This window comes from Micropterus salmoides, unplaced genomic scaffold (genome assembly GCF_014851395.1).
Source record: "Micropterus salmoides isolate LMB-PRFRI ecotype aquatic unplaced genomic scaffold, ASM1485139v1 Ms_hic_scaffold_21, whole genome shotgun sequence".
Taxonomy (NCBI): domain Eukaryota; kingdom Metazoa; phylum Chordata; class Actinopteri; order Centrarchiformes; family Centrarchidae; genus Micropterus; species Micropterus salmoides.
Window position 1 is genome coordinate 26,221,882 of NW_024041262.1, and position 22,446 is coordinate 26,244,327.

At 43.1% G+C, this 22,446-nt stretch overlaps 1 protein-coding gene across 2 annotated transcripts in view; it reads right to left on the reverse strand.

Annotated features, from left to right (window-relative positions):
- Positions 1 to 22,446, reverse strand: part of LOC119915808 (serine-rich coiled-coil domain-containing protein 2-like) — a 64,219-nt gene that overhangs the window by 16,527 nt on the left and 25,246 nt on the right. The window contains exons 2-15 of one of the 2 annotated variants that reach the window (XM_038735556.1): positions 20,748 to 22,132; positions 19,744 to 19,911; positions 19,460 to 19,636; positions 19,298 to 19,374; positions 18,113 to 18,286; positions 8,882 to 8,972; positions 7,412 to 7,496; positions 5,510 to 5,605; positions 4,809 to 4,923; positions 3,687 to 3,770; positions 3,434 to 3,520; positions 3,210 to 3,335; positions 798 to 903; positions 395 to 465 (exon numbers count right to left, since the gene is read on the reverse strand). In XM_038735556.1, coding sequence (XP_038591484.1) covers positions 410 to 465; positions 798 to 903; positions 3,210 to 3,335; positions 3,434 to 3,520; positions 3,687 to 3,770; positions 4,809 to 4,923; positions 5,510 to 5,605; positions 7,412 to 7,496; positions 8,882 to 8,972; positions 18,113 to 18,286; positions 19,298 to 19,374; positions 19,460 to 19,636; positions 19,744 to 19,911; positions 20,748 to 22,089 — 2,784 coding nt within the window. In that variant the 5' untranslated portion in view covers positions 22,090 to 22,132 and the 3' untranslated portion in view covers positions 395 to 409. Of the gene's footprint in view, positions 1 to 394; positions 466 to 797; positions 904 to 3,209; positions 3,336 to 3,433; positions 3,521 to 3,686; positions 3,771 to 4,808; positions 4,924 to 5,509; positions 5,606 to 7,411; positions 7,497 to 8,881; positions 8,973 to 18,112; positions 18,287 to 19,297; positions 19,375 to 19,459; positions 19,637 to 19,743; positions 19,912 to 20,747; positions 22,133 to 22,446 lie in introns of those variants that run through there. The other variant, XM_038735555.1, reaches the window with a different exon arrangement.

Genomic DNA, 22,446 nt, shown 5'->3' on the forward strand with positions numbered 1-22,446 from the left:
TTCGGTGCCGTCTGGTGGAACCTTGAAGTCTCCGATCAAGCTCTGATTGGTCAGGCTCCCTCGCAACAAAAATGTATGACTCTCTGACCGCCTAATCGGTCACAGTGATCGTCGATCGATTGTGTAAAACATGCAGAAGAAACTGAAGGCGGACTTTCAACTTCACGAAAGTAAATGAAAAATAAAACGTGGATTGTTTCGTTTTAGTGTTTTGTCAATGAGGTTTCTGCAGAGCGAGCTAGCACGCGGATTATAAGAACGCTTTCATAGGCTGACGTTATCGAACTTCGTATCGTTCGCTGCACTGAACTGAGAATGTCTAAACCAAACGAGCAGTTTCAGTTTCCCTCGTAAAGCAAACAGTTATTTCGCGACAGTCTGACGATGTTCTAACTGACCCCGGAGTCGATCACTCAGTCGTCCATGTTCCCGCGTGGAAGCCGGATCCTGACAGAAGTATCGATACTGCAAAATCAAGATCACTAATCAGTTTAACACGTCGCTCGCCTCAACGTTACATCTACTGAGTGTACATTAAACTGCATGCAGCATTGTAGACAATATTTTCTCCATTGCATGGACAGCCTTTGGATATGGCTGGGAATTGTTCTGAGGGTAAATTATTATCATAACAATTTAATAATGCATTTAAACAGCACTTTTCATACGGTAACAGCAGCCTACTGGACCTACCAGGCTGGACACGCAGTCTGCCAAAATATGTATCCCCGTCCATCATGAGACGATGGCCTACTGACAAGTATTTAATTAGTCTAAAAAGACTTTATACGACTCACTTTTTCTAGCGAGGTGGGAGGGGATGCTGGGCTTCGGCCTCGCCCTGTAAGGCCTGGAGCGCTGATACTGCCAGGGCGGAGAGAGGAAAGGAGCAGGAGGAAAAGCCTGAGGAGAGACAGACGGAAAGAGAAAAGAGAAGGAAAGCATGCTGACTCATAACAAGAGGACAGGAAGTCAGACGAAAGGAAGGGACACGGACTTTAGATTCGGACATCCTGAACCAAAAAAAGTGTTTTTTTTGACGAGCTAAAACACTGAAATACAAACACAACAAAAGCTCCTCAGGCAAAGACACAACTAGTTGGACTTTGAGGACTTCATTACCCAGAACCCCTTTCAGGTGGCATCCGTAAACCGGCCGGTCTGTGAAGGCTCACCTGGCAGCAAGCAAACAAACTTTATTGATATAGCTCTTTACTAGTGCTGGACAACGGTTAGATTTCTAAATCATGATTGAGCGCAAAATTGAAAAATGAACTCTGAAGTAGTGTTTGGCGCACTTTTAATTTAAATGTACTGCTATTTACACAAAAGTGCAACAACATGTGGTTTGCAAACACTTTCCCAGCAGTATTCCCTTTACACAGCAGCAATAAAATATCTCTTGTAAACTTAAACATTAATGTGATCAAATTAAATATAAAACCAAAGCTGTTTGCTGTTGCCAGGACGTTTCTTTTTATCTAGCTGGTTCAAGCAAGTTACCATCAGAGTCCAGGTTTCTTGGGGTTTTCTGAACAGGTATCAGCAGAAACATTGTTTCTTTTCAGAAACAGTCAACTGTAAAACTTCAATTAACAGCTGCCTGCCCCGTCTCCTGGCCTGCTGTGGGAACACATTTTGACAAAAAGCGCAGGTCTCCATTAGAAGCCTGGTCTGGTTTTATATAGAAGTTCTCTGGATGTATTAAACCTCTCCTGTTTCTAAGCTGCTCAGATCGTTAATGCAAATATTAATATTTAATGGACAGTGGACATGCTGCACATTGTTAGATCGGTTAGATGTAGATAGATGTTCGTATTATTTATCTTTAGTCTGTAAGGGTCCACCGATCAAAAGCTTTTACTAAAAATGAATCCAAGTTGTGAATCCTGTCACGTGAAGTCCATCGCTCTCTGTCTGCTGACTTCTCTCATCCTGCACCGCGTTGTCGTCGTGATGTTACTTCAAAAGAACGGAGCTGGATCAAAAGAACATCGTGTATTTGATATTATGTGATGATTTTATACAAGTAATATTCTGTTTGAAATAAATAAACTGTTTCATAGTAGTTTCAGTTTTGTGCAAAAGGAATTAAAGGCCTGTCCCAAATACAGGCAGGGTCAATTCAGGGATGTTAGCAAATAAAAGCCCGGGCTATTTAAAGTTTTACGGTATGTTCAGCAGCAAGTGTCCCTTGTTAGAGTGAGCTCAAGTGCTCGCCTCACGCACGCGCCAGCCTGCTGCCGGAGTTGAATTGTGTTGAACTTTTTGTATGCTGTTCACTAAACAGGGCATCGACAGGAGGGAATTCACACGGCAGAGCGTCCCCGCAAAACTAGATGTAAGCATATCAGGTAAAGTTATGTATAATTTTAACTTAAGTTAAACAGGCTACAGCTGTGTAGCACAGAGAAGCCGTTGCCATGGTTATTATCCACAGAGCGCCTGCCGTTTACTCGGGGAGCGCTCGTCTCCCTGTCTGATCACCTGAGGAGCGCAGAGCGGCCCCGCGGGGCCAAGAGACTACGCTGTGATTTTAAGAACGTTCCTCAGACCGACATCTTCCAACACTAACCAGCATGCAGTGTGCAGCTCTCCTCTTCGCTGCAGCGTTTGATCGCTTGTCTTGCTTTTGTTTATCTGCTTCTCCCACATCCAGCGTAGTCTGCTGAAGCTGATTTGTCTGATTTGCAGGCTGATCAACACAAACCCCCTCCTGTGACCCAGCATTTGACTGTGTATTCAGAGCCAGTGAGCAACAGATAAACTGTCAAACTAATAATAAAAACTGCGTTAAGTGTCGTTAATGCGATGATAACGCGTTAACTTGCCCAGCCCTAGTTCTTACACAACAGAATTTGCTTTAGAGGAAGAAGAAACAGATGGAGGACAAAAATATAACGAGAATTAAATATATAACCCACAAAACAAAAATAAAGTTAAAAAAAATCAAGAAAAAGACAAAGAAAATAAGGTGTTTTGGTTTCACTGAGACTTTGTGGGAGGCTGTTCGGTCATTACTGAAACTCAGAGCTTTCTATGTTTTTCTATTTATATCTTTTCCTTTTGTTTATTTTTTAATGTTTCAGGGTGATTTCAGTCATACTGTAGTTTTCTGCTAAATGTTGTTTTGAATCCTGTTTGTGGAGCTTTTTATCTCTGCATGAAAGATGATAACCAGTCAATATTATAAGACATTAGATGCTCACTGTGTGCTCTGTCCAGGGCGTCTGCGAGGCCACGCTCTCTCTCTCCGTCACGCTCGTCTGCGTGTGTCGATCCATCCTCCCTGTCGCCTCCTGGCAGCGACACCTGGTGGTCACCGCCGGAACAGTCTGCTCACAGATAGACATGGAGGCTTGTTAATAAACTGTTACGTCATATTTAGCAGGATAAACAGTCGAGAGAGAGAGAGAGAGAGAGAGAGACAGACCAGCTGCAGGGTGAGTTGTGCGATGGTTCGGTCTCGGCTTCTCAGCTCCTCTCTGAGCTGCTGCACCTCCTGCAGGAGAGTCTGCACCTAATCACATACGCACAAGTTAGGGATGGGGGGAAAGGCATTCTGGGAAATGTAGGATTTTATTACAGTAGCAGAAGAAGCCGAGCTTGGTTGAAGGAAAGCAGGAGAATTTGAAGTTGTTGTTGGTCGACCTCTGCTGTTTAAATAAAGCTTGAAACATGCCAACCTGTGTGTCCGAGCTGTGGTACGAGTCGTGGGTCTCAGGACTCAGAGTGTCTGTGGTCAGAGTGTCATCGTCCACCTCCTCCTCCTGAACAACATACAGCACATACGTGTTTGTAGAACACGTTATCATGAAGTGGCTTTTGTCTCCTTAAGACATTTTGTGTGCGCGGTCTCGCCGGTTCTGCAATGATCGCCATTTGTAGGAACATTATTACTTTTTAGCCCTTTTCGAATGTGAATATTTTACATCTGTGTCGAAAGACTTATTGAAATTGTCACGCTGAGCTGAAAGAGTTCAGGATCCCCTTAAAGATCAAGTCAATGAAAAGACACTTAAGAATGCAAAAACTCTTTCAGACCAATGAGCTTGAACAAAAGTTCACTTCATGTTCACTTTGCACACGACACGGACTCTTACGGATTACTGTGCATGTAGGAAAGAGGCTTAATTGTAGGTATTAAAGACCTTTACACTGAGCTGTTGTCTTGCTACTCATGTTTAGGTGGTAAAAACTTGACCTGGATGACAGTTCAAACACCAAACCATATCTGTTTTTGGTTTGCATTTGGTTGCAAAGAACTGAACAGGCTGCAGCTCACCGCTGCTTAGAGGATCAGTCTGGTGAGTCTCATGTCAACAAACCCTAAGACCCAAACCAACGCTGAATATATCCCACTAAAAAGTATTAAGTATCTTATTCCTTCGTGTCAGAGCTCCATTGTTGTCCTATTAAAAACACATCATGCAGATTAATCCGCTGCCGAAAATAGTCCTCAACAAATGCACAATTTCCTCCTGTCTGAGTAAAATTTGATAAAAACCGCAGTGAGCAGCTGATTTAGAAAATTACTGAGCCTGTTTTAAACATGATGAAAGATGAACGTGTTTAGGAAGAACCAATGGGCTCGGAGCTGAGAGCCACAGACAGGAAGTCAGACAGCACTGAGAGACTGACAAGTGGTTGGATCTTTCAGCCTCATCATGCAAACCTGAACATTAAATATCTACATGTCCTTGAACGGAGTTTTTACAAAAAAAACAGTAAATCTTGTACTTGAAATTCTGCACATACACCCTGTAGTTGTCCTGGGGACACAGTGCACTGTCTGCATGCTGTCTCACCTGAAGCAGTAACCTCTGCAGGTACTCCAGCTGTGATCTGACTGCCGAACAGTCTTCAGCCAGTTCCTCCACGTCAAGACCCAAACCAGGAGTACCAGGAGACAGGCCGGGAGACCTGAGGGGGTGAAGGGCAGACACAAAAAGTGATCACATCTGGTCAATGCACCTGTCTGCTGCGTTCAAGGACGAGCATGAAATACTGGACATGACTAAATGGCTTCTGCCACAAATTCCTTAAAATACTGGAGTAAAAACTCCACCGGATAAAGAGCCTAAGTCCCTCCCTTCCGCCCCCCGGGACCTTATTTCAGAATGAGTTATGTACGATTATGATTCATGCAACTTTCTCAACATACAATTTTTTTGACAACCATTTGTGTAACTTGGGGCACAATTCAAACGGGTTCAAACATCACTTGTCTTGACTACCAGACAGATTTTTGCGGAGATAAGGTCGCGCGGTGGTCCACCGGGAGGTGGGTGGTGCGGGGGCTTAAGCGCTATATAAACTCTATGAAAAGGAGGGTACACAAGATGTTAAATGTCAAAGAACTGCCAGGACATAATCAATATAAGGCTAGCATTTCAGTTAGCGACAACAATGGTGACGCATGATAGTTCGCTCCTAACCCTAACCTTAAGTCCTACTCTAGTGAACAGTGAGCTCTGGTTTCAGTGATACTGAAGATGTTCTGAATTACCTTGGAGGACAGAGGTCCAGAATGAGGTCGCTGTCCCCGGTCGTGTCTGTCCTCTTATTCCCAGGATCCTCAGTCAGTTTATAGCACTGGAAAACACTGTGGGGGACGAACATAATGCACGACGGTCAAATGTGTTTCAAGGCTTTATTTCCTTCCACTGTTGCAGAATAACAAAAGAAGCCAAAGACAAAGTGTAGGTCAGCCAAACTGAGAAATACTATAAATTTTATCAGATCAAGTATTTATTTTACTTAAAAGGGACAGCGTACAGTAAAACAAAAACTTTATTATCTGATGTATTGTACCAGATTATAGCTTCAAGCCAATTCCCTTGGCTGCCTCAAGTTATTCAGTGGAAGTAAACACATTTCTACAATAAATACATTTGAACAGCCTCAGAATAATATTACATTGACATGTTTTAATTTAGCCGACGCTTTTATCCAAAGCTACTTACAATTGCTGTACATGTCAGAGGTCGCACGCCTCTGGAGCAACGAGGAAGTTAAGGGTCTTGCTCAGGGACACATTGGGGGGATGTGTCACAGCGGGGGATTGAACCCGTGTCTCTCACACCAAAGGCATGTGTCTTATCCACTGCTCCATCACCACCCCATTATATTTATATTAATTAATAAAGGAAGACAGAGCAGCTGTTCATCAGTGAAATAATGAACAAAATTCTGTCATTTAATTGTTCATTTTAGATCTGAAAATGTCTGTTTTGGGGACGTAAACGTTGTTTTTAACTTTGGCAGTTTGCTGCTGACTTTTGTACCATTTAAGGTTTTTCACTGGACTGTGAACACATGACGTCAAAGGACACGATTCATAAGGCCGTGAACCACAATTAGTGTTCAGCAGTTAGTTTTAGAAAGTCACTGAACTATCAAGACTGAAATATGAAGATATTCTGTAGTGGGCTTTATTAAAAAACAGCCATTTCATATTTAGCTGAGAAAACTGTACAACACATTCATGATCCCATCAGTAACCCTACGACTTTCCCTCCAGCTCCACCAAGCAATATTATCTAGCTGCAGTACCAGAGGCTGCAGTTTCAGGACCCCCGCAATCCTGGGACCGCAGTTCTAGGCAACATAGTTCTTTTGCGACAGCGCCATCTAGTGGAGTGGTGGTGGTAATGCACAGCAACACGAAAGAGGTTAACCTTGTCCACTAGCACGTAGGTCGTGAGGCCGATGTGCGAATCTGTAGGGTGAACCGGTCGACATGCATATAATCAATAACTTAGGTTTAGGCACACACTCGGTGATGGTTAGGGTAGCTGGCTTTGGGGGGCTGTCGAGAGTGCATAGCTAGCTAGCCAACCAGCTAGCTGGCAGTATCAAAGAAAACAAGGGTCCGACAACTGCAGTTCCAGTCCTAGGATTGCAGTCCTGAAACTGCAGCCTCCGGTTCTGAAGCTACATACTACTCCCACCAAGTGCACCAATGTGTTCATTTTCTAACAAGCTGATCTTTTAATAAGACAAAACGTGGCTGTACACATTCACGCTCCCAATAAAGAGAAACTTTTTTAAGTGGTGCATCCATGACCTTTTCCCAATATCAAACGACACTGTATTACCATGAGCTCAAAAGTCTGTGCACAGTCAGTATTTGCTGACAACATTCATGCTACTTACAGTGAGAAACCTGTTGATCTTGGCTAACCCCTCGACCTTTCCTTCTGCCACCGCAAGCTAAAACTTTGGCAGCACTACAACAGTATAATTGGGAAGACGTGAAGGTTTCTCATTTAACTTGAAAAGACTTCTCTAGAAACGTTTGTAATATCTTTGAGTCCCAGTCAGCCCCAACAATGACCTCATTCTAATGCAGACCATGTAAACTACCAGTCTGCAGGTTAAATCCAGCACACAGAGTCCCTTCCATCACCTTTCATTGTCATTGTGGATGTCCTGAGTTCCCCAGCAGAGCTGTCTCATCCTCCACTGAGCCATGTGGGTAATCCCGTCTCCATCTGCAGGGTTCAGACCAGCAGCATGATGAAACAGTTGTGTTATTGCAAATGAAACACAGTTTATTTAGAGTAAAAAGCTTAAAAGGACTAGTGAGATCATAAAAAAAATAACACATTAGACAACTTCTCTGAAATCAGCATGATGTCTTTAAAGTCCTGAAAATATCCAAACTAAACTGAACAAGCTTGTTTCAGCTGCTAAATTGAACTGTTAGCTAAACTGAACAAGCTTGTTTCAGCTGCTAAATTGAACTGTTAGCTAAACTGAACCAGCTTGTTTCAGCTGCTAAATTGAACTGTTAGCTAAACTGAACCAGCTTGTTTCAGCTGCTAAATTGAACTGTTAGCTAAACTGAACCAACTTGTTTCAGCTGCTAAATTGAACTGTTAGCTAAACTGAACCAACTTGTTTCAGCTGCTAAATTGAACTGTTAGCTAAACTGAACCAACTTGTTTCAGCTGCTAAATTGAACTGTTAGCTAAACTGAACCAACTTGTTTCAGCTGCTAAATTGAACTGTTAGCTAAACTGAACCAACTTGTTTCAGCTGCTAAATTGAACTGTTAGCTAAACTGAACCAACTTGTTAAGATGCTAAATTGAACTGTTAGCTAAACTGAACCAACTTGTTTAGATGCTAAATTGAACTGTTAGCTAAACTGAACCAACTTGTTAAGATGCTAAATTGAACTGTTAGCTAAACTGAACCAACTTGTTAAGATGCTAAATTGAACTGTTAGCTAAACTGAACCAACTTGTTAAGATGCTAAATTGAACTGATAGCTAAACTGAACCAACTTGTTAAGATGCTAAATTGAACTGATAGCTAAACTGAACCAACTTGTTAAGATGCTAAATTGAACTGATAGCTAAACTGAACCAACTTGTTAAGATGCTAAATTGAACTGATAGCTAAACTGAACCAACTTGTTAAGATGCTAAATTGAACTGATAGCTAAACTGAACCAACTTGTTTAGATGCTAAATTGAACTGTTAGCTAAACTGAACCAACTTGTTTAGATGCTAAATTGAACTGTTAGCTAAACTGAACCAACTTGTTAAGATGCTAAATTGAACTGATAGCTAAACTGAACCAACTTGTTAAGATGCTAAATTGAACTGATAGCTAAACTGAACCAACTTGTTAAGATGCTAAATTGAACTGTTAGCTAAACTGAAATGAAACTGTGTAGGTGTCAAAAAGAACAATTATGTAAAAGAATCCAAACTGTTGTATTTGCTACAATCTGTTCTTTTGTACTGATGATTTAACAACAAAGTGTTTTGCGTAATTGCCATTTAGAGGAAAATATTACATTGGTTTGATCTATACTAATACTTTATGTGAGTTTATGAACTCTAGACACGTACGCATACAAACATACCGCTATGCAGTGAGGCATCTTCTGGTAAATCTGCATCCAGCATAAGGTCATCATCATCCAGATCACAAGAGTCCAGGTTGTTCAAGATGTCCTATTAGAGACAGAAAGAGATACATCAGCTTTTATGTGCTGTATTAAATTTCTTATCTTTCTTTGCTAGGTTTACAGTGTTAAGGTAAAAGTGCTTATTACTTTCTCTGTTGCACGTGCCAATAAAACATACTGAACTGATACAAGACCAAAACATATTTGAATAATCTAAAACATCAGCAGTAGACTTCAGGTTTGTGTCAGTCGACATTTCAAACACTGTTTATTCAAGGCGTGCCCAAGATGGGTTAAAAACAAGTTCAACTGGACATGGTTGAAGATACTCTGACATGTTTTGTCTCTCATCAGAGAGGCTTCTTCAGTCCTGGCAGGGAGTCCCAGCTATATAACCCTTTGTGGGGTCGTTATCAAAATAATTGATACCGCTGGCTCATTAGTGCTTCTGGCTCCTGTAACGAGAGCCGCTGGAGACACCTGAGGCCAATTCTTCACGAGTGTTGTTGGCTTCAGGTGTTTATGCTCCTTCTCTTGGGCTTGGGCACTTGTTGCTGTGTTGTCATCTTGGTGGTGCAGGGTTCTGATTACCCCTGGCAAGGTGGTGCATATGTATTGCAAGATCGTATTTCTGAATAACCCTCTATTTGATTTTTCAATTTTCTACAAGGTGAAGCAGACAGGGTCCCACAGTACAACTTTTCTCGCCCTTGCAAGCACAAAATAAAATCCCTGAAAAATCACACACACACACACAAACAAATATCAAAACCAATTTATTTCCCTTTTCTGTAAAATAGCAGCTACAATACAAAAGGACAGTGTGAGCTTCAACCAGATGCTGAGAAAACTAACAAGACCTTCCATCATTGTGAGGAGAAGGTCTTTTGAGCCTGTTGATCAATGGCAGTCTTTGTACGTCTGTACAATGAAGGAGAGAGCGAGCGTTTGATTCAGATGCAGGGCTCAAGACTAACTTTTCTTTTTTTACCAGGAGAACTGCAGCCCCTCTCTGAAAATTTTAGGGGTACAGGCAAAAAAGTTAGGGACGTACACCCTAATTGGACCTGCAACTCAAGTTTTTACATTTTCCCCATTTGAACTATGTTACTTATAAATGCTTTCGTAATAAATACACAAGCTACAATGTTTTGTTTAAGTTCAAAGTCACATTTTAATTGAATTGTGCTTAACAAATGCACATTCAGAAATGTAAACAAAGTATCATCTTTGTGTTATGTGCTATGTGTACATGTGTTTTATATCCTTTATTGTTTATTTTATATACCAAGTCTTGCACCAGCACTTTCCTTATTAAGTATGCAGATGATACCGCCTTGATGAGCCTACTATATGAGGAGGAGCAGGAGCATGGGCCAGTTCTTGAGTAATTCCTAAAGTGGTGTGAAAAGTCAAGCCTCCTTCTAAATACCACCAAAACAAAAGAATGTCAATTTATTTTACAACGTTGCAGTCATCTACTTTTATTAACAGGGAGCCTATACAATCTGTTATAAATTACAAATACCTTGGCATTGTGCTCGGCCATATTCCATATAAGTGGGAACTGTGGTCTGACCTCAGAAGCACTAAGTCACAACAAAGAATGTACTTTTTAAAGAAACTGTCATCTTTTAATTTCCACTACAAAATGCTTCAGATGTTTTATTGTTATTTTATTGAAAGTGTTTTGGCCTTTAAACTGTCAGGGATTAAGTTACCAAGTATGGAAGGTATCTACAGGGAAAGAGTGATGAACAAGGCAAAAACCATTGTGGGAGAAAAGAGGCACCCCCATGCCTCTTCATTTGAACTGCTGCCATCTGGGCAACGATATTGCCTCCCTCTTTTTACCATAAATGGATCAAAATTTTCATTTGTGCCTCAAGTAATTAAGCTTTTAAACAGGTAAAGCACATACATATCCAAATAGGCAGGATGCTCAGCTGGCCTGGTCTGCCTAATTTAATCAGTGGCAAGGTGCGGGGTATGGGAATTATGTAAATTAGTGTGTTTATCAGTATGTCTGATGGTTATCTCCGTGCCGTATGATGTAATGCCTACTTGATTGTGCTACAAACTAATTTCCCTACGGGGACACAAAGATTGATTGATTATTACCTCTGTCATTACAGCGCAAAAAAAGAAACCAAAACAACTACATTCAATGTGGTGCAGCGGAGACAGTTCATGGTGTCTGTGGTTTTGCTAAATCCAAGCCATGTGGACTCCCTCAGCCATTCCTGTCAGAAAAGGCGTGTTCTTGCCTTTTTCCGCCACGGCGTCATCAGTCTCCAACTCATCGACCTCTGTAGTTTATTTTGCGGGTCGTACATGTGCAAGTAGCAAAAATGCTCACGCTGCTGCAAAATGTCGCAGCCCTGAGATGTACTTTCAAACTTTACGTCATTATTATTGGGCAGTATCTTCTTCCTATAATCATTATTAAATCAAATAATATTCAGGCCAGATTGTTGAACTAACTCTCACAGATGTGTTTTTTGAGACTGTACTGTGTAAATAATATTAACTGGCTGTTAATATTGTAATAAATGTTTTCTTTATGTTCTGTTTCTTATCGTTCCGCTTTTGTTTCACACTACGATGTGTACAGTGAGCCGGTAACGCTAAATTAACCTGCTAAACATCATCAGCACGCCAACATACTGATGATCAAAGTACATGACATTTGACACAGAGCCAAACCAATAATTTATCGATTATACAGACAGCAACGATTATTTTCTTGCTTAGTCGATTCGTTATTTTGTCTATAAAACGTCAGAAAATGGTTGATCAGTGTTTCAGGACAAATTATCCAGTAGTGTGAGGGGGTTAGATAGAGAATCTTAAGGTTGCCGTCTGGAGCTTATCTGAAACTGCTGTAACTGGAATTAAAATAGTGGTCCAGTGGTAAACTACATATGACATCATAATGAATATAGTAACTATAAGGAATATATTCACATTATACTATAGATAGCCTATCTGTGAAATTAACACAGTACTTTTATTTAATGTTAGAATATTATATAGAATATATAAGAACATTTTTCATTGTGCTTATTTCCCTTGTTTTCAAATACCTGTGTTTGAAAACGAGGGTCTGGTGTGTGCGTTCTGTTTTGTTTGTGGTAACCCACGTTTTTAAAAATCATTTCAGATCTTAAAAGCCTCCAGTGTGCACCAGGCGTTGGGGAGCAGTTAAAAAGCTTCACCCTAACGCATAAATCAAACGCAGACTTCATCTCAGAGATGAGAGAAAATTTAGAGAAACTGGAAACGAAGCAGAAGAAGTTTGACTTCAAGCACACACAGCTTGTTTCGTTGTTTCCTGCCTGGAGAAGCTTAGTCACACCACAGTGACCTGAGAGGAAACCAAACGTTCACCCTGAATAACTGCTGCATTTAAACACTAACACACACCCAGCAGCCCGGCCCTGGTGGCTGAGTTCAGCCATCCACATCAACACATTACCTCCTAATCTCCTCTTACTGCTCTCCTCTTCCTCTCTGCCTTCATCCTCTTCTTCCTCATCTTTTCTCTCCTACTCTTATCTTCTGCTCTTCCTTTCCACCTTACTCCCCATCTCTCCTCTTTCTCCCTCTCTCCTCTTACCTTTCCCTCCTCCTCTCTTCCCGGCCTCCATCTTTCTCTGTTAAAATCTCTCCCTTCCCTCCCGTCTCTCCTTTTGATTTGTCTTTATATTAGTTTTCTAATCAGGTTGGTTAAATACGCTTTACTTTAGGTTTTGTCAGTTAAGTTTTAGCCTCATTTTCATCATACATTTTTAATTTGTCTTCTCTTGAAAATTTGCTTGATTTTCTTCTGTAATTTAACTTTAAAACTGTCATATATTCTAGATTCATTACACATAAAATGAAATACAGGTGATACGGCAAGAAAATGTTATCATGAAAAAAAAACTTGGATATCATTCGGATATCAATAATTAACAGGTTAAATATAAAATCAGGTTAAAGTTTAAAGGAAAATTTTTGCTCAAGTGAAAGTTGAAGAAACCAGATGGTTCACTGTGGATTTAAAGAGCTGGTATTCTGCTCATGTTCAGATTCCTCATCTTATTTAGAGTTTGTACCAGAGCAGGTTTACATGGTTATATTTTTGTCATACTGCACATTGCTGCAGCTCCTCTTTTCAGCCTGTGTTGAAGGCTTCGTTTTAGCTATGGAGTGATACATCTTGTCTCTAAATGATCTTTGTTGGGAGTTGCACATGCTCAGTTCCTAGTTAAGGACTACTAGCCAATCAGAAGCAGAGAAGGGCGGGTCAGCGAGAAGCCGGTAAACGGCTCGGGTTCAGCCGTACGTGTTGCCGACCGGCTCGGCAACACGGACTGGAGCGAGAGTTTCAGAGCGGTGAGTTATTAATCTGTATCCATAAAGTTTTAACTGAGCTCTGTCTCTACATCACAGGAACAACTTTATGTCCACTGACTGCCTGGAGGGTAGCTAGTGTTTGGAAGGGAGAGGAGAGCTGTGTGCTGCAGCTCGCTGTTTCTGAGGGCGTGTCGGAGTCGCCGCTCGGCGAGCGTTATAGGAGGCGCGTTTAGCTTGACATCACAGGGATGAAAGGGAAGCGGCTGGACCACAAACGAGCTGTTTTCAGGCAGTTCAGAGTTTTCTGTGGGAGATGGGAACTCCCTTTGGGCTTTTTCACTTTTCAAACCTGTTACATGCACAAAAAAAGAGAGTGAAAAAGCCAAAAAGCAGAATAACACCTCTAACGTTTTCTTTATGGTCAGAACAAACACTTGACGCCAAAAAGTGGATCACTTCACAAATCTGAGGGCAGAACAAATCAAAATAATTATAATAATAAAATCTGCTTTAGATCATCTGCTGTAGATTAGCTTACAGCTGAATATAATCCGTACATCTGTTAGACGACATTACTGGCAGAAACATAACTGTGCGAAGATGCTGCTCATTAGTGCGACAGGCCCAGCAGCTGAAGAAGAGATATTTTTGGGGAGTGGAGGTTTTTTTATTTACCAGGAGCCACAAATACATGCATGTGGTTGAATAAGACTTCAGTTTTATGTGAACACCATTCGAACCAAATCACAGGAAGCGTACTAAATAAGAATGTATTTATTATTACTCTACTATTTAATGTCCTTTGTTATTTATAATATTTCATATTTATCAGAAAACATTTTATTACCAAGCAGGTAGCAGCTGGGCCCCAGAATGCTTTCCCTCCCCTGACAATAACAATAATAATAACGGCTTTATATTAAAATTTCTGGACCGTTTTTGCCTTTGCATGATCCTCTCATTGGTTCAGAAACCAGACCTTTAGGTGTGAACCCGCCTTTATATTATTCATAAATTCTCATTAGTGGATTCAAATGTTTTCTTTTTATTCAGTTTACTTTACTTTCGACGTTGTTGTAACTTCGACCACCTCCTCTCCTCTCCCATTCCTTTGCTCGTCTCACCTCCTGCTCTGATCCTCTCCTTCTCCTAATTTTCCTCTCCTTTGATTCTCCTCTTATCCTTTCTGACCTCCTCAGCTCTTCCTCCTCGTCTTCGCTCCGGTCTCCGAACTAATCGATGTTTCGGTCTTGTATGGAGGGGACACACGCTCCCTCCTCCATCGCCCGGCTTCCTCACTTGATTTGGCAGCGCTGTACCGACAAACAAAAAGCAGCTTTTTGGTGTTGACCCTCGCACACAAACAAACCATCAGCTTTCTACCGATATCAGGCTGTCTGACCAGCAGGTTGATGCGTTACCAGCCTCGCACACAGCCTGTCCTCGGACCGACACTGACCCCTGCTGCTCATTTCAAACATCATCACTAACAGCTTGTGTCAACAAACGTCTGAGCTGCTGTTAAAACACTGACAGGTATATACGGTGTATCGTAAAGAAAAACAGAGGGAGGACTTCACACATCAGTTCAGAACTCCTTAATGTCCTCAGATCATTAAGGCCCTGAGCTCATTAGGGTCAATCACTCTGTAACAGCTCGTTAACACACGGGGCGCATTAAGACTGAGAGCTCATTAAGAGCCACTCAACATTAGTGAGGAAGTACATTAACGGTAGTGAACAGAGGACAGTCAAGGCTCGAGCCATCCGAACTATCGACAACTGAACTACAAACTGCCGGCGGGAGAAGATCAAGATGTTTCCCAAGAACCGTTCTGCTGACAGCTGGAGCGCTGCTGCTCAATCATCAGCACAAAAGATGGAGAGCTCGAGGTCTTTGGTAAAAAGCCTGTGGACACAGAGACTGAAGGACAGAAGCTGACGACGACGACGACTCCCAAGGTGCATTTCGGCAGGAAACATCCAATCACAGAGCTTTAAAAATGAGGTACGCTCCAGAAAAATAATGATTTTACAACATGCAGATTCAATTAATTCACTCTCAAATTCTGGATCAATGATGGATTAAATCAGGAACTACTGAGACCTGTTTCTCTGTGGCAAAGGCGGAGGACTTTCCAAGCTATCCACATGAATGATGATTATTTTACCCAGAAGAGCCACATGTTTCTATGTTCAGAAACACTGAGGATATGGTAAACAGTAGTTCTCAAAAGGGCCCCTAAATGGACACAATTTAGTCCACGGACCCCCGTTTGATAAGATTTTGTCCCACGATAGGATTTTAGCTTTAGGATTATTTATTTATTACAGGAAGTGCATGAATCATACCACCTAAATAGCCTCACTGCCTGTCATTGTGTTACTTATGGCTGGAATTCTAGTGAAAAGAAATGATTCTCCTTTTTGCTGGAAGGAGTTAAAATGGGAATGCAAAAGTTAAATGACATTTAAACGTCACCTGATTAAATTGTGAAAGTACCGGACAACAGTACGAACTCCAGCGAGCTGCCTCACACCTGCATTCACCAGTGAAAGCCTCGCACTGTGAAGGCTGATCGGTTTGCAGTGGTGGCTGTAATTCACACCACAGACACAGGAGGGAGCCAGAGGATTTCATTCAGACTTCAACAGTCCTGCTGATGAAACAGGACGCAGACGACTGATCCCCACAAACACGGACGACGTCTCCGACCTCCAGAGATGCAGGATTGATTTCAGATTCTGCTGGATTCATATTAATTCTTAAATTACTTTAATGCAGGTGTGCTTGGAGCAGAGAAAAGTGGCAGCTTGTCCTGCTTTTAACTTAATTTGTTAATATCCTGCGTTTGGTTGAGAACAGACAGTTAAAGTTTTTATTAGAGCTTTTGGAACTACTTCTAAATATAAAAAAGGGAGGATTCGCTGAGAAATGTGCTTTTTGTTTGGACCAACTACTGAGATTCAGTCCATATGTTTAGAATCAATGACATGATATCACATTATGCCTCTTTCTTTATGACTAATGACTGTTAACGGCAGCCGGACTGCAAATAAAGATGGTTTTAACAGACGTTTCTGTTTGTGCTTCAGGGTGACGGAAGCCGATACGCAGAACTGTAACCAGAACTGACAAAAAGTAGACGCGGTTCAAGTGCTGGTGGAAAATTCAGACATTTAGGACTGCCGAACAACGCATGTTGCCTTCAGGTGCTATTATGTCGGGAGATTTGATGGTTATGGAAGCAGCAGCTTTGGTAGTTACAGAGCAGTTAAGATCTCAAGTTCAGACTAGTTCCAAAAATGTGCAACAAGCGCCGGCTGCAGCAAAGACCCGAGCTTCGTCAGTGACGGCCTCTTTCTGCCCGTTTGCTGCTGATCAGAAACCATCTGCTGTCCAACGCTCAGCAACAAGATGGGATAAAGTTTCTGGAAGCCAAACAAGTAGGACAGAGAGGCAGCAAAGAGCTGATGCTGCTGGAATATTAAACTCAGTTCAGTGGCACAAAAAAACCAAACACCCTGAACATTTCAATCATCAATCAATTTACATACTAATGTTAGGGGCTTTAAAAAGAATTTATATTTTCTTAATTCTTCCTACTAAGTGGATCCAGGGCAAAACAATTTGAACCGTCCTGAAGTTAATGTAAAGCGTCCCAAAATCCAAATGTTGTTTCTTTACTTTATTATCACATGACATAATGATTATAAATTGATAAAAGAAATAATATTTATTTTGCTTGATTCAAACAAAGAGATTTACAAACAAACTGAAGAGTTATCTGTTGAGGCACCTTTTTACCTCCACGATAAATTATTTAATTTCAGTTCAGTTATAAACTCCTGGACTCTGTTTCAGCAGCTTTTCTGCTCATGTTCAAAGCTTTCTACTGTGCTGCGCTGCCCTTCAGACGGTACTGAATGAGACAAGTGCACTGCACTTCATCAGAGGTAGAAACTGAAACACTTCATCAGGCAGAAATCTCAGCACAAATCCTCATAGTGACTTCTGCAGCTCACAGCCCCAAACCGTGCTTCAGGTTTTAGAGGTTTGTAATGCAAAACTCTACCAGCGAGTCTGCTGGCCGCGATTGAGAGGTCAGCAAGCCGTCTGTGACCGAGAGGACAGCTGGATCTGTACCGCGGGAACAGGTGAGCAGCCGGCCTCCTGCGAGAGTCCGGCGTGACCGTAGTAACGGCGTGAGAAGACGACCTCCGTTGTCGTCAGCGCTCGGTCGGTTCAGTTTATCCTTTGCTAAGTGATCGGAATAAATAAACACAGAGGTCTACATGATCCCTTTCGTCCCAGAGGCGTCCTACAGAATATTTCTCTTCATCCCAAACACATTTTCTGTCTTCCCCAGGAGGACAGGACGCCGTTAGTCTCGAGCCCTGAGTGGATCACACTACATTTCTTACTTTGATTGATGACAAATTTTAACGTGCGTATATCTCCTGATATAATAAGAAGACTTGTCTTACTGCAGGACGAACAGACATTCCTCACATCTTACACTGTTTAGTACAAGAGAGAGATCTGTTTGATTATCCACCTCATCTCTTTTCAGTAATCTTACTCTTGTGGAGTTTGTTCTAAACAAAGAAAAGTTGTTTACATTCAGTGTTACTCTCCTAACAAATGTGTCGAGTGCATTTCCTTCCTCAAAACACATCTGCACAGCAGATTATTTAGATATTTTAAATCAAGTGTTTATTTTATCCTTACCTTTGCTGGCACATTTCTTGGTGTGTTACCTCATAAAATAAACAAAGACTCATAGAAAAGTTTCTGCTTGTGTTCCCGTTCATCTACTCTAACCTGTCGGGTTCAGGCCTTACAATGCTGTTGATGTCCGAGTCGAAGCTCCCGATGTGATGGGTGGTGTTGCTGTTGGTGTTGATGGAGGCGGTCGTGGCGGCGACCCCCAGTGGCTCCAGGCCCTCCTCGTCCCACATGTAGGTTCCTCCAGACCCACAGCTGTCCGAGGGGGACAGGTCCAGGGACGAGCCGCCCTGCAGAAGTTCAGAAAAGACTGGCAATTAGTTGATGGTGGATACAAGCCGGAAACACGGGGAGAGAGCGAGGGAGACGGCGTGATGGACTGGAGATTACACGGCTCCTTATTTGCCAATATTGTAGATTATTTCAGATTATTCTTGCACTAATGCTGATTTACCACATAAGACGATGCGAGCTTTGGGCGTTGGGCGTGGAGGAACACGATTCCTGCTGGGAAATATGTGTCTGTTACTTAATTCCAGCTATTGTTGCACTTTAATATGAAAGACGTCCGCATAGCACAGCCCTGATTGATCCGAAGTCCATTCGGAAAACATGCATTTTAAAAGGTGTTTGCTTGCCATCTTGCCGACAGACCCGACAAAGCCTGACTTCATATTTTTAACACATCAGCATCATGACGTCGTTATTTCGGCATCAGTTTGATCCGTTTATTTAAAACCAAAATCACAGCAAAATGTTTATTTTGGGTTCATACAGCTGGAGTAATTAGCAGGTCGGGTTTATTCAGATTACTGCGCGTGAAACCGGCATTAGATTGTTAAAGTTAATCCGTCTCTTCAAACTCTCTGGCTCTTAACACGCAGGTTTTAATGGACTCATGGCAGAAACCACAAATCGATGTTTCCTTCCAGCATCTCTTTAGAGCTGCTGGATAATTTAAAAGCTGTTTGGGTGACGCAGCTCCTGGTAGGAGGTTGGAAACTGCCCTTTTCTCGGGTGAACGTTGTGGCTGATGTGTCACTCTGTTGGATAGAATCCAAAAGTCATCTGCAACTACTGCACCTTTAAACTGTGACTCAAGTATCACGCCACTCCACGTATCTATATTTGTACTATTACATCATTGTAATGACAAAATATTATGCCACAGCAAACCTGCAGGCCGTACCAATCAATATGCGTCAAAAGGTTGGTTGGTGCAACATCATCGTCTTGGTAAGGAAGTAGGGAAATCCAATCAGTTATTAAGTGACTGTCATTGATCTGCCTTGTGACGGTACCTGGTCATGGTAGTCCGGCTGACTGGACCTCCTCCGACGGGAGAGTTGGGTCAGCTGATGCTCCCCCCCTCGCTCACCTTGGAGAGGAGGAGAATTTGTTAACTGAATGTTTGAGATGTTTTCTGAACTCGTACATTACATCCTTACATCCTTTAAACTCACCGCCGAGTCTCATGGCGGCCCAGTCCATACCGTCGTCCAGAAAACAGAGACCTGCCGCCTTGGAAACGCCACGTACAGCCACTTGGTCATCGTCGAACCTTGCGCACGATTGGTCGAGCCCTGAGTCGTCTTCGTCATTTTTAGAGGAAAGAAGCAGTATGCCCTCCCCGCCGTTCCCTACAGACACAAGGCAAGACGGCGTTAGTTTACGTAAAAGCACCGACCCTCCGTACATACGTTCATAAAAAGTAACAGCAGCATCTGTGTTTCCTGTCCCGTCTTACCGAGGTTGTCAAAGTCGTCCATATACTCCTGACTCGTGTCATTTCTCTCCAGGGACGAGGTGGAGGACAGGGACATGTCCTCCAGCGTCTCCCCTACAATAGACACCTCTACCTGGGATGCCGGCTCTGCAGACAGCCCCTCTGTCTCCGGAGCCTCTGGGGTACTTTCTGAGATATTACATTAAAAGTGGACAGAAACAGATTGGATGAGATATTTGAGACAAAATATTGGACAACATTTACAATAAAGAGTAGTTTAGATGAAGGATTACATGCATGACCACTTTTTGACGGTCTCGTCTCGGACTTTGAGGACTTCAGAATTTTATTTCAAGACCAGTCAAGATAAGATAAACTTCTGTCATTTCACCTGGATATTTCCATACGCAGAGAAACGAAAGGTTGTTTTCTACTAATGTAGTGCTAAAAATTGTGCTGTGTAATAACGATAATTATGGTGACATCATTTACCAAATGTTTGATAAATGTTTGGTTTAATTCATTTGAATCACAAATTAATTAGCATTTAATTCTCGTTCCACATTTTATTGTGCGTCATGTATTGCGGGGAACTGGTCTTGGTCTCGACTACAACACTGCCTTTAAGGTAAGAGACGGGATTAGATGACATGAAGAAATCAGTGATTTAAGATGTCAGAGATGTAAAATGGCATAAAATCAAAGAGATTACGTGGGAGATGCGAAGAATCGAGAGTAAAATGTGACTTTGAAGATGAGGTTTGATTTGAAAATCAGAAGAGATGAGGGAAAGGACAGAAAGAGATTATTATGTGACGAGTCTGAAATTAAAAATTAAAAACTATTTAAGACGAGCTGAGCTTTCGTGATGTTTAAAGAGAGAGAGAGAGAGAGAGAGAGAGAGAGAGAGAGCGAGAGAGAGAGAGAGAGAGAGAGAGAGAGAGAGAAGGAAACGAGACATGATGAGATGAGAACTTGTTTCCAGGGAGTGTGAGTTGGTTTTGTCGCTGATGAGAGTCTCACACCTGGGCTGTTGTCTGTGGTAGAAGGCGTCTCTACCGAGTGTCTCCTCGCTGTCAGTGCGCGGTTCACTTCCGGGTCACCTCCAGGCTCATTGGCTGGGGTCACTCGGACGGGGCGGGACTGCTTGATGAGTGATGGGCGTGAGAGCTTATAGCTGATGCCACTGGGCTTAGAGGCGGGGCCAACGGCGGGTAGGAGTGGCTTCTTCAAGGCAGAGGGCGGCAGCAGGGAGGGGACGCGGAGCCCGGACCTCCCCGGAGCGGCAGAACTTTTGACCCCTCCCTCAGGAGTCTGGCTGGTAACCGGGGATTTTGCCGAGCTGCCTCTGGGTGGAGCCTGAGCGGAGGAGGGAGCCGTCAGCTCCTTGAGTCCTCGCCCGGCAGACCTGTTGGTGGAGTAGGAGCCGGCGGGGTTGAGAGAGAGGGAGGAGGAGGAGACGGAGGACGGGGTGAGGGTGGGGGAGGGCTGCTGTCGAACCTGGGTCAGGCTACGTGACCGAAAACGATCCCTGTCAGTCAGCTGGACGGAAGGACCGGATCCGAGGCTGTCACTGGAGAGGGAGCGACCGGCCGGGGGTTTCTTCTCGAGGGGGGAACCAGATCGAGAACCGGGACCAGAACCTGGCCTAGAACCGCCACAACGAGCAAAGCTGTGAGGCTGTCTCAGAAAACCATTGGTTCCGCTCCGTGGTTTGGATCCAGAAAGACCGTTTAGGGTCTGTTTTGTGCTACTGATTAGCCCAAATGCAGTCTGACTCGGTTTGGAACCGTAAGATCCACTTTTAGAGACAGGAAGAGTTCTGGGGCTGGACTGTGGCGACGGCGACGATGAGGATGTTACAGGGAGGCCAAAGCCACGCCCCTTTCCTGCAGAAGACGTGGTTGGCTTCTTGGCGTCCCGCTGAGACACCACTGGCGATCCCTGTTGGGAATAATACTGATGGACGTTGCTACCGGAGCGATTCTGCCCGGCGTTCCCGCCCTTCCCTCTTCTCCACTCCTTCTCTCCGTCCGACCCTCCATCCTCCACCGTCCCATTTTCTTTCCTCCATTTCATGGAAAACGCCGTCGGCACTCTGATGAATCCATTCTGCTTAACGGAAGCGGGGGGCGCCGTTAAACTGCCGTTGCCCCCTGCTGGGCCGGGGTGGTGGTAGAACCCGTTGGTGAGGCGGGTGCTGCTGGTAGCGGCGGCGCTGGTGAAGGTGCCAGAGCTCATGGTGGCAGCCGGATCCGTCTGAGCGCCACTGGAAGGTGCGGCGGATTTGGGCCGTGACCCGAACTTGGGCAGCCTAGAAACCATGGTGGGCATGGCGGGAGGGTCGTCAAGAGGCGGGGCTGACATCAGACCCCGCCCACTTCACCATGGAGACACTGAGCCAGAGGAGCTGAAGAGGAAGGAGACAAAGTTTTTCACATTAGCACATGGAGTATGAGATCAATCCAGACATTTTTCAATTTCTCTTTGCAGGTAAAGATGAACTGAATTTCTTTAGAAAATATATTTTCCTGTCAGAAAATCAGCAGCAGGTCAGTTTATCGGTTCAAGCAAAGCAGTTAGCATTACGTTAGCATTACGTTAGCGTGGCTTCATACACGATCAAAACTTTCAATTCTGACGCTGAAGGAATTAACTGATCCTGAAAGGAATCAAAATGAAATGACTCTGACAAAAATCATTTGGACACTCACACCAATCTTG